Genomic DNA, 13,018 nt, shown 5'->3' with positions numbered 1-13,018 from the left:
GTCATGTAACGTTATTGGCGTAAGTTGTAAGGAAAGTCAGCCATGTTACGCTATTGTCGTAAGTTGTAAGGAAAAGTCAGCCATGTTACGCATCAGTCGGGAGGAACAGTCAGCCATATGAAGCTGTTATCTTCAGTTGGAAGGAAAAGCTGTTGTCATTATGATGCAGTCGAAAGGAAAAGTCAGCTATAATTATGAAGCTGTTGTCATCATGATGCAGTCGAAAGGGAAAGTCAGCTTTATGAAGCTGTTGTCATCAGTCAAGAGGAAAAATCAGTTATATGAAGCTGTTGTCATCATGATTCAGTCGGAAGGAAAAGTCAGCCATATGAAGCTGTTGTCATCAGTCGGAGGGAAAAGTCAGCTATGTGAAGCTGTTGTCATCAGTCGGAGGAAAAGTCAGCGATGTGATGCTGTTGTCATCAGTCGGAAGAAAAGGAAAAGTCAGCGATGTGATGCTGTTGTCATCAGTCGGAAGAAGTCAGCGATGTGATGCTGTTGTCATCAGTCGGAAGGAAAAATCAGCGATGTGATGCTGTTGTCATCAGTCGGAAGGAAAAGTCAGCGATGTGATGCTGTTGTCATCAGTCGGAAGAAAAAGTCAGCGATGTGATGCTGTTGTCATCAGTATGTGATGCTGTTGTCATCAGTCGGAAGGAAAAGTCAGCGATGTGATGCTGTTGTCATCAGTCAGAAAAAGTCAGCGATGTGATCCTGTTGTCATCAGTCGGAAGAAAAAGTCAGCGATGTGATGCTGTTGTCATCAGTCGGAAGGTCAGTCGGAAGGAAAAGTCAGCGATGTGATGCTGTTGTCATCAGTCGGAAGGAAAAAGTCAGCGATGTGATGCTGTTGTTATCAGTCGGAAGAAAAAGTCAGCGATGTGATGCTGTTGTCATCAGTCGGAAGGAAAAAGTCAGCGATGTGATGCTGTTGTAACAGTCGGAAGAAAAAGTCAGCGATGTGATGTTGTTGTCATCAGTCGGAAGGAAAAGTCAGCGATGTGATGCTGTTGTCATAAGTAGAAAGCAAAGATCAGCTACGTTACATAGTTGTCATCAGTCGAAAAGTAAAGTCAACAATGTGAAGCTAAAGGAAAAGTCAGTATAACGCAGTTGTCATCAGAAGAGAGGGAAAGTCAGATACGTTGCGCTATTGTCATAAATCGAGAGGGAAAGGAAAATAAGCCTTGTTACGCTGTTGGCATGAGTCAAGAGAAAAAGTCAACAATATTACACTGTTTTCATCAGTTGAGTGGAAAAGTCAACAATATTACATTGTTTTTCATCAGTTGAGTGGTAAAGTCAACAATATTACACTGTTTTTCATCAGTTGAGTGGAAAAGTCAACAATATTACACTGTTTTTCATCAGAGGTAAAGTCAACAATATTACACTGTTTTTCATCAGCAGTTGAGTGGAAAAGTCAACAATATTACACTGTTTTTCATCAGCAGTTGAGTGGAAAAGTCAACAATATTACACTGTTTTTCATCAGTTGAGAGGTAAAGTCAACAATATTACACTGTTTTTCATCAGTTGAGTGGAAAAGTCAACAATATTACACTGTTTTTCATCAGTTGAGTGGAAAAGTCAACAATATTACACTGTTTTTCATCAGTTGAGAGGTAAAGTCAACAATATTACACTGTTTTCATCAGTTGAGTGGAAAAGTCACACATGTTACCCTGTGGTTACCTTACCTTCTTTTAAGTGTACCCGTTACGTAGACCGATGCCACTAACAGATTTACTAAAAAGTCCTCACAACTCCGCGATCCGTAGATCGGCGCTCTCCCTATTGAGCTAAGCGGGTGGGTCAGTATTATAAACGTCAAGTTTCACGTAATGCTTTTGTGAACAGCAGGGGCTGTACACCGCCTACACCACTGTCATTGAAACAGTAAGACATGTTACGTCATCAATCAGCAGGAAAAGTTGGTTGCTACACCGCTGTCACCAGAGAGTATGCCATGTTATGCTTTTGTCATCAATCTAGGGGAAGAGTATGCCATGCTACGCTTTTGTCATCAGTGTAGGAGAAGAGTATGCCATGTTATGCTTTTGTCATCAGTGTAGGGGAAGAGTATGCCATATTATGCTTTTGTCATCAGTGTAGGAGAAGAGTATGCCATGTTATGCTTTTGTCATCAGTGTAGGAGAAGAGTATGCCATGTTATGCTTTTGTCATCAGTGTAGGAGAAGAGTATGCCATGTTATGCTTTTGTCATCAGTGTAGGAGAAGAGTATGCCATGTTATGCTTTTGTCATCAGTGTAGGAGAAGAGTATGCCATGTTATGCTTTTGTCATCAGTGTAGGGGAAGAGTATCCCATGTTATGCTTTTGTCATCAGTCTAGGAGAAGAGTATGCCATGTTATGCTTTTGTCATCAGTCTAAAGGAAAAGTCAGCTTTCATCATTGTCATCAGTATAGAGTAAAGGTAACTCATGTCACACTGTTGTCCTCATTCGAAAGGAAAAAGTCAGCCATGTTACAATTGTTGTCATCGGGTGAAAGGAAAAAGTCAGCCATGTTACACTATTGTCATTATTCGTGAGGAAAAGTCAGCCATGTAGCATCGTTATCAAATAGACCTTGTGTTGACACGTAATTATATTCGTGTACAGATATAGTTATTTTCATGTATTTGATTGACATGTTTATTGTTATATGTCTAAAACAAAGGAAACTTTTACATGATCTTTTTGAAGCATTACTCCATTTAAGGGTGTGGAGATTCTATATCAGACCTTAACGAGATTTCTTTAAACAAACGTTATTCAACAATACGATTGATTGGACGTATACTGAGTTAAGATACCGTTAAAAATTGTGAAATGTCAGCCCCGAATAATTTGAGAAATGATAAGTAAATGGGCAGTTTATGTGGTTAAAAGCGATTTTCCTTTTAGTAAGAGTAGGAAAGAGCGTTATGTTAGGATCCATTTTATTTCCTAAAGTATGATCACGTTACGATGTAAAATGTTAGTATTATAATAAAAGCGTGTGACCTCACAAATTACTAAATTTGCTAATCAAATAGTTGTATAACTTCTACAAGTTTGCTCGAAATCCGTTAGAAAGTTAAAGTGTAATCAACAGGAGATCAAACACACTTACGGTATGGCAGCCATCTTATACACGGCACCCATGAATCTTAAATGTATTTCCTGACAAGTTAAGTTCCTGACATTTGTAATTAATCAACAAATGGTATTTGAACTTTTCCCCCTAAGTGCTACTCTTGCAAAGAAATTGCACAACAATTGACATTTGTGCAGTTAGTGTCATACATCATTCTCAATGACACTTGATTAATGACATGTTAATTAGTTTTTCCTTCTGTAAAATGTAAGGTGTCACAGAACGTTTCTTTGATGCTAGTTAATATTAGCTTCTTGGTCTCTGTTAAAGATGGCTTCTTGATCTTCATATGAATGTTTCTGCGAGTCTAGTTTACATTAACTGCTTGATATTCAAATGACTGTTTCTGCGAGTCTAGTTTACATTAACTGCTTGATATTCATATGACTGTTTCTCCGAGTCTAGTTTACATTAACTTCTTGGTATTCACATGACTGTTTCGGCGAGTCTAGTTTACATGAACTGCTTGGTATTCATATGACTGTTTCTGCGAGTCTAGTTTACATGAACTGCTTGATATTCATATGACTGTTTCTGCGAGTCTAGTTTACATTAACTGCTTGATATTCATATGACTGTTTCGGCGAGTCTAGTTTACATTAACTGCTTGATATTCATATGACTGTTTCGGCGAGTCTAGTTTACATTAACTTCTTGATATTCATATGACTGTTTCTGCGAGTCTAGTTTACATTAACTGCTTGATATTCATATGACTGTTTCTGCGAGTCTAGTTTACATTACCTCGTTGATATTCACATGACTGTTTCCGCGAGTCTAGTTTACATTAACTTCTTGATATTCACATGACTGTTTCCGCGAGTCTAGTTTACATTAACTTCTTGATATTCATATGACTGTTTCTGCGAGTCTAGTTTACATTAACTTCTTGATATTCATATGACTGTTTCTGCGAGTCTAGTTTACATTACCTCGTTGATATTCACATGACTGTTTCGGCGAGTCTAGTTTACATTAACTTCTTGATATTCACATGACTGTTTCTGCGAGTCTAGTTTACATTAACTGCTTGATCTTCACATGACTGTTTCTGCGAGTCTAGTTTACATTAACTTCTTGATATTCATATGACTGTTTCTCCGAGTCTAGTTTACATTAACTGCTTGATATTCATATGACTGTTTCGGCGAGTCTAGTTTACATTAACTGCTTGATATTCATATGACTGTTTCTGCGAGTCTAGTTTACATGAACTGCTTGGTATTCATATGACTGTTTCGGCGAGTCTAGTTTACATTAACTGCTTGATATTCATATGACTGTTTCCGCGAGTCTAGTTTACATTAACTGCTTGATATTCATATGACTGTTTCGGCGAGTCTAGTTTACATTAACTGCTTGGTATTCATATGACTGTTTCTGCGAGTCTAGTTTACATGAACTGCTTGGTATCATATGACTGTTTCGCGATCAGTTTACATGAACTGCTGGTATTCATAGACTGTTCGGCGAGTCTAGTTTACATTAATGTCTACATGACTGTTGCAGTATTACTTCTTGAACATGACTGTTTCGCGAGTAGTTACATGAACTGCTTGATATTCACATGACTGTTTCTGCGAGTCTAGTTTACATTACTCTTGATATTCATATGATGTTTCTGCGAGTCTAGTTTACATAACTCTTGGTATTCAATGACTGTTTCTGCGAGTCTAGTTTACATAACTGCTTGTATTCATATTGTTTCGCGAGTCTAGTTTACATTGAACTGCTTTGGTATTACATATCTTGTATACATGTGTTTCTGCGAGTCTAGTTTACATGAACTGCTTGATCTTCACATGACTGTTTCTGCGAGTCTAGTTTACATTAACATGACTGTTTCTGCGAGTGTAGTTAACATTAACTTCTTGATATTCACATGACTGTTTCTGCGAGTCTAGTTTACATTAACTTCTTGATATTCACATGATTGTTTCTGTTTCCGCGAGTCTAGTTTACATTAACTGCTTGATATTCAAATGACTGTTTCTGCGAGTCTAGTTTACATGAACTGCTTGGTATTCATATGATTGTTTCTGCGAGTCTAGTTTACATTAACTGCTTGATATTCACATGACTGTTTCCGCGAGTCTAGTTTACATTAACTGCTTGATATTCACATGACTGTTTCCGCGAGTCTAGTTTACATGAACTGCTTGGTATTCATATGACTGTTTCCGCGAGTCTAGTTTACATTAACTGCTTGATATTCAAATGACTGTTTCTGCGAGTCTAGTTTACATGAACTGCTTGGTATTCATATGATTGTTTCTGCGAGTCTAGTTTACATTAACTTCTTGATATTCACATGACTGTTTCTGCGAGTCTAGTTTACATTACCTCGTTGATATTCACATGATTGTTTCTGCGAGTCTAGTTTACATTAACTGCTTGATATTCATATGCTTGAAAGATATGTCTTTATTCCACTAGCGACAGACACGCTACCTAACTAAGTCCCGGTACTTGCGTTCTGGAAAACATATCTAGATGACGTATATGCTGAACCGCCTTAATAAAGCAACTCTACGTATTTCGGTTACACATATGGCGTATAAAGCTGAAATCATGCATGCGTTAAAAGAAATAATTTAACATAATTTTCCGGTATGTGATCAATTTGATGTAATTATGAGGTCAAATATAAAGAAAATCTTTTCTCCAGGGACTCTTGAACCGGAAAAAACTTCATTTGATAAATTTACAATATATGGGTGTAACAGGCCTGACCGGGAATCGAACCCGGGACCTCTCACACCTAAGGTGAACACTACCACGTCGTTATAAGTAGCTTAATAGCAAGGAAGTATAAACGCACCCTTACACTCTGCCTACTACATACACCCCATCCATTTTAGAATTCTCGCTTGAATTCCAGGAGTTTGAACCTCTGTGAGACATTCCAAGGTGTCCATTCATATCTACTCGTGAGTTATTTACGTCGGGCGGCAAATGTCAAAGGCTAAAATACTTTAGGCCTGCCCGGGAATCAAACCCGGAACCTCTCACACCTAAGACGGACACTCTACCACGTCGCTATAAAAGCTACCACAATAGCAAGGAAGTATAAGTGCACCCTTATACTCTACCCTACTACATGAGTGTCGGAATTTTTCATCTGACACTTTTAAAGCAGTTGTTGAAATTTCGAGGTACAACGTTCAAATTAAAAGAGCTGATTTTGATTCACATTCTGAATACTGTAGAGATTCTAGTAAACGCATTACAACTAAGACCAATAAAGGTAATATTTTTTAAAATTGATAAAGCTACTTCATAAATTGGACTTTTTATAAAGAGAAATATCATTGGACTTTTTTAAAGAGAAATATCATTGTGACAAGTCCAAAAAAAGTCCAATTTTACTAGGAAAACTTTCACATCATGCGATAATTATGGTTAGCATCTTTTTCGGTAGCGCAATGCACCAAAAACAAAATGTTTTAGCTTAAGCCTTAACATCAGAAAAGAAAGTAGTGAAAAAAGTAAATTTTGTTTTATAACAGCCATCAAGTTTATGATGAAAAATCAACATAATGCGATAAAAAATTACCTTAATATACGAAGATTAAATCCATTTTTAAAATTCCTACCCCACGAAGGGGTCTCCGTTAATTCCATATTTAAGTTCCTATCAGTCACCGGAAGTTTTGGATGAAAATGCCGCAGAAAAAAATGTCGTCTGCCGAAGCGTTGACGAACTGCCGTACGTTGACAGACGACAGGCAAATGACAGTCGACTAATTGAGAAACGAAAATACCTGCATATGGAACTTAAAATAAAGGGACGATGGTAAAATGAGGCCTGGGCATGGACTATGCTACTATTACGATGCTACCTGAAGATATTATAGTACGTTATTTGTTGTTTAGTTTTTTAATATAACCCAGAACTGTTTTTGTTTCATTTTCATTTTTTCTTTCTTTTGTTGTAGCGAAAATTTAGAAAATTTGAGATTCATTCTTGAATGTTCATTGTCCATTTCATTGAGCATGCGGGGTGTCAACATTCGCAGCTTTTGGCCGAAAACATTTAAGATATCCTAAAATCTTTAAGTTATTGGACAAAGGTTTCTTCCTTTATCATTACTTACACGGATTTATGCGTACACGTACACATATTGAAACCCAACTCCTCAATTATTTTGGTTTAAAAATAAGCAGTACAAAATAATAGCAGCGGGACTTAGTGACAAAAATGCAGCGTAAGCCGCCACTGCAAATTAATTACGAATGATTTCAGACAAATTCCCGATTAAAATATTCATTTCAGCTGACCATTTCCATGTATTGTCTTCTATTCTACCTACTGAGCTAAACGGATGGGATTATAATTTGTTCGCGTACGTGTAACCAAATAATAGACACAAATAACACAAACACAATGCATATGAAACAGTACACAACAAATGCACTAGGTTATGACATTAGACCAAGTTGATCTATTTCAAAAACCGCTATTGGAATAAGTAGATCTATCTAAAAAAATTGCTATTGGACTAAGTAGATCTGCCTCAAAAACAGCTATTTGATTAAGTTGATCTGTCTCAAAAACCGTTATTCGACTAAGGTGAGCTATTGGACAAAGTTGATCTATCTAAAAAAAACAGTTGTTGGACTAAGTAGATCTGCCTCAGAAACAGCTATTGGATTAAGTTAATCAGTCTCAAAAACCGCTATTGGGCTAAGTTGATCTGTCTCAAGAACTGCTATTGGAATAAGTTGATCTGCCTCAGAAACAGCTATCGGACTAAGTTGATTTATCACAAAACAGCTATTGGACTATGTTCATCTGTCTCTAAAACCGCTACTGGACTATGTTGATCTGCCTCAGAAACAGCTATCGGACTAAGTTGATTTATCTGTGAAACAACTGTTGGACTGAATTGGGTTGTCTCAGAAAAAGCTTAAGTAAATTTAACTCCCTCAGAAACTGCTATTGAACTAAATTGAAAAATAAAGTTGCTCAGTTTAAATTTGAGAGTTGTGTAACAAAAGTACACACACTTTTACATATCATTTATACGAAGTGAAAATGTTTAAACGTGTACAACAACATTGTTGTTGATTATTGCTGTTCATAAAACAACAATTGTCATTAAATGACACAAAAAAAAACATTTCGGGGAAAAATAATCCTTAAACGAGCCTAATACACGTACGGCGGAAAACGAAGGTTGCCTACTCTTCTGACTCAGTACGGGCCTCTTCATTTTGCAGGTAAGTTACGGTATAATGTGACACATAGAGTCATTACCTGTCACTCAAAAATTATCGTGAGCCTGCGTCAAAGTTCGGGCATTTTCGTACATTTACGACATAATTTGTAATCGGAATGTGACCAGTTTGTTTTCATGATTTTACTTATTAAAATATATGATTTAATGACGAAAAGAATATCATTATTTTCTCATTATGACGTGTGACAGGTGTATTAATCATTGACACTGGTAATGGTTGTTGCCATAATTCTTTTCTGATGTGGTGTATGGAAGAAAACTACCGATAATTAAAAAAACAGCTACATTTTAGCGCGTTCTTATAAAAGAAAATATCTTAAAGTGCGCCAGATAGAACCATTTATGCGGTTTGTTTATACGTATATAAAAAGCAAAGGTGAAAAACAAGATACATTACCTGCGGCTCATATCGATGCTAAAGGTTCACTTTCTGTGGATCATATCAATGTTTAAGGTTCACATGATCCATTGCACTTCCTGTGGATCATATCAATACTTAAGGTTCACATGATCCATTACGCTTCCCGCGGGTCATATCAATGCTAAAGGTTCACTTTCTGCGGGTCATATCAATGCTTAAGATTCACACCATCCTTTACACTTCCTGTGGATCATATCAATGCTTTTTTTGAGGTCCAGATGGTATCCCCGTTTATTATCACCGTAAAATGGTATAATAGGGATCGGAAAGCCATCCACCTATTAACCTTACAATATATATGAATACAATATGAAATTATGAGATTATATAATACAACAATATATATTTTGAACCATCATATCAATGCTTAAGGTTCACACGATCCATTACGCTTCCTGCGGGTCATATCAATGTTAAAAGTTCACTTTCTGCGAGTCATATCAATGTTTAAGGTTCACATGACCCATTACGCTTCCCGCGGGTCATATCAATAACGTTCGCACGATCCATTACGCTTCCCGCGGGTCATATCAATGCTAAAGGTTCACTTTCTGCAGGTCATATCAATGTTCAAGGTTCACACCATCCTTTACTCTTCCTGTGGATCATATCAATGCTTAAAGTTCACATGATTCATTACACTTCCTGTGGGTCATATCAATGCTTAAGGTTCACATGATCCTTTACACCTCTCGTGGATCATATCAATGCTTAAAGTTTACATGATCCATTACACTTCCTGTGGGTCATATCAATGCTTAAAGTCCACATGATCCATTACACTTCCTGTGGGTCATATCAATGCTTAAGGTTCACACCATCCTTTACACTTCCTGTGGATCATATCAATGCTTAAAGTTCACATGATCCATTACACTTCCTGTGGGTCATATCAATGCTTAAATTCTTGTTTAGTAGCATGACGCCGAATATAAGTCTTTTAAGGCCCAGCTCATAACAATTAAACATGGATTTAATTTAAGCAATTCTGTTTGCAAGTATGTAAATGACTGTTCATTTTGAAATTGGCAGTTCGTCTATTGTCCCTTAAAAAGATGGAAAGAACGTCGATTAGATCCAATTAAAATTACGCATGTTATTTTGTAGTATTTGCCTCGCAAGTCATTTGAAAAAATAACGGACCATAATTTTGGATATCTAATATGCTTTGCTATCTTACCTTATCCTTCTTTTTATTTTCACTAAAAGTTTAATCTAAGCAGAGCCTGATCATCTGAGGCAAAGGGAGGAGTAATTATTCTCTTTATTTTTTCTTATATCTGCATTTGTATATTTACAAGTAAAATGAAATAATGTTTAAGAAAAACAGAAAGAAAAAGTTTTGCGTGTGATTGATGGAGTGTGATGTTTAAACAGAAGCGAGGTGCTGTTATTACATACTAATTGTTTTACCATATTTTGGTGTTTGTGCGTGTGATAAAGTCATTATTTGAAAGGAAAACTACAAGCAGAAGTGACTGCCGCTGAACGGTGCTGGGAGCACGTGTTATAACCAGAATGTCCTTATTCAAAATTATTAGCCATGTGTTGATGGACGGTTAAAACTAGCATAACTAAGTACATTTGTTGGAGAAAAACTGTGCGTTTGGGTTAATGAAGTTTAGCTGTGCTGCTAACACGTGTAATTGAAAGTTTCTGACGTTAAAACCAGATTAAAGAGAATTCATATAGTTTTTTTCCTTTCATAGAATTTTTTTAAATTCACATATATGATATGAAATTTTGTGCTGAAAACAATGAACAAATAAAAACAATAGTTCACCAGGCTCGTTTTTGTGAAAAATTGTTTTGAGCACACCCACTGTTGCTGAAACTGCCAGCGATTTTTCAACATTTTCATAATTTTCTGCTTTTTTATAAATACCAACCAAAATATACATCAAGACAGCACAATAAGGTTTTTTCTTTTTACAAATTTTATTATATACTTATTTGATATTATAGCCATATTTGTAATACTCTATCCTTACAGTAATTGGTACAAATGAAAAAAAAATTGTTTCATATTTACTTTTGTGAACTTTTTTTCAATGAAAAATACCCATAGTGAAGAATATTTTTTTAAATTTTGAAAAAACTCTTTCATAGAATTTTTTCCTGTTTTTTCTTGTGTATAGATAATTGAATTGTGAACATAAAAATGGCTAAAAATGTATGGGTCACCAGGCTAAATTTTATGTTAAGAGCGCTGGAATACAACACCTGTTAGGACGGAAAGTGGCGCGAACCTCGCCAAACTGATTACATGTATGTGCGCTAGAAGTTAACAAAAGTTTTAAAAATTCTTAATTCTTTCTATAATTGAATACTAAATAATCTGAAAGGTGATATTGACTTATCAGTACTAAGTCAATTATCTTACATTATATGAACAACACTGTCTTTGTACTAAAATGCGATGTGAAACACAACCACAAAAATAGCAAGATATCTGTCGGGCATAATACTTGTCAATACAACATAAACCAGTATCAACATTTGATTACTGATAAAACTTATCAAAAAATGTTATTTCATTCAAGAAACCTCATATCTAAGATTGTCTGTAACATGTTTCGACAAATGTTGACTTCAGTTCAGTTTTCCATAGAAAGTGTCGGCTGCGCAGAAAGATGCGCATAAAAAGCTATAGGAATTCCTGTAGAATCCCGAGGGATTGGTGTGTGTCCGAACTTGCCGGGTACTAACATATCTCGAGGAATTCTGCTGATGTTCTTGTGGATGCGCATGTGTATGCGTTAACGCTATTCCAACATAAAACTTGGGACAGCTGGAAAATGAAAATACAGTCAATTAACGTCATTAAATGTTCATGAAATGCGCAAGTTAGCCAGCATTGTTTGATTTCGTTGACGTAATTTCCTTTTGAATTATGCATTAAAACACGTAATACGTTCATGCTTTGCAAGTTAATAGCGCGTGAGCGCGAGAATCTCTCTTTTGACACACGTCTACACTCCTGTGAAATCATCCCCTAAAAATAATGGTTTTGGGCCGAAATTGGTTTTAAACTGTTAACAAAGGGAAACGACATGCACACATAATTAGGATTTATGTTGCATTTTTGAACAATAGACGGACTCTTTAACGCTATTCTAATTGTAAAGGTTATCTTATTATTTAGTAACAACCTTTATTGTTTCTATTTGCAGTTAGACGTGCCTTGAAATAAAAAGCGTATTTTTCATTTGACACGTTTGCTCTGCCGTTCAATCTCTGAAAAAGGTTTCTACATATTTTCTACACAGAAATTAATGTTCCTGGGTGAGTGTCAGCCGGACCTCGGTTGCATATTTCTGACCTAGCAAGGCTCCTGTAAGTGTAATACAACCTAAATCAAAGTCAGTCTCAAAGTCTTTACAGTGTCTCAAGTCACTTTAGGGACACTGTAGCATTCATTTTTACTATACCTTTCAAGTACAAGCGCACGGCTAGCTCTGTCGGTAATGCTTCAGATACTTTAACATATCTAAGGTGTGAGGGTCACAGGTGGGTGAGGATATTTTAAGCTTAGCTTTTCATTTTCCGATATTAATTTTTGCTTGTGCTCATACAATCGAAGTCTGTTTTAGAATAATTTTATTGAAGTGAAATTTGAAACTCCTTAAATACACAAGAGCAAATATGTTCTTGTAGTAAAGTTTTCAGGAATGTCAAGAAATATTTATTTGTAACAGTATGAAAATATATACTAATTACAACAAGCTACTCAGAACAATAGAAATATAAAGTTTTAGTACGTCCTGTTAAGAAAAATGCTTGTTCCTATAACATAATATACACAGGTCCAGATATTACCATTTTTATTGAAGAGACCCGAGCACTGAAACGCAATGTAGGCTCGATTCATACGACTGACAAAAATTGATGCTTGAGCAACTAGCCTGTCTGAAAGAAGCGCAAGGCGTTGAAATCGGTGTACCGGGAGAAGTCAGGGTACACAGTCAAGCCCATCTTTCTAACTTGTACAATGGCCATTTTGATAAGAAAAATGTTTGAAACTGGATACCGGGATGAAAATATGCACTATGGACTTGCTATATGACACTATTTATCATGTATTTATTCGGTTTAGAATTGCGTTCATTAGCCTATTGTTCTATGTCATAATTGATAACAATTACAACTATATTCAACCTCTTTCACAATTCATTTGAATACTGAACAATAAATATAATTAAGAAAATGGCT

General features: G+C 36.1%; 1 protein-coding gene across 1 annotated transcript in view; it reads right to left on the bottom strand.

The window, feature by feature from the left end:
* The window catches only part of LOC123542650 (pneumococcal serine-rich repeat protein-like), a 47,911-nt gene extending 41,024 nt beyond the window's left edge, over nucleotides 1-6,887 (bottom strand). Inside the window, exon 1 of the mRNA XM_045328589.2 lies at nucleotides 6,699-6,887. Within this exon, the coding sequence (XP_045184524.2) occupies nucleotides 6,699-6,766 (68 nt within the window). The 5' untranslated portion in view covers nucleotides 6,767-6,887. The remainder of the gene's footprint in view (nucleotides 1-6,698) is intronic.
* Between the last annotated feature and the right edge of the window lie 6,131 nt (nucleotides 6,888-13,018).

This window comes from Mercenaria mercenaria, chromosome 19 (genome assembly GCF_021730395.1).
Source record: "Mercenaria mercenaria strain notata chromosome 19, MADL_Memer_1, whole genome shotgun sequence".
Classification (NCBI taxonomy): domain Eukaryota; kingdom Metazoa; phylum Mollusca; class Bivalvia; order Venerida; family Veneridae; genus Mercenaria; species Mercenaria mercenaria.
Note: the sequence above shows the minus strand (reverse complement) of the source record. Positions and strands in the feature narration are given on the sequence as shown.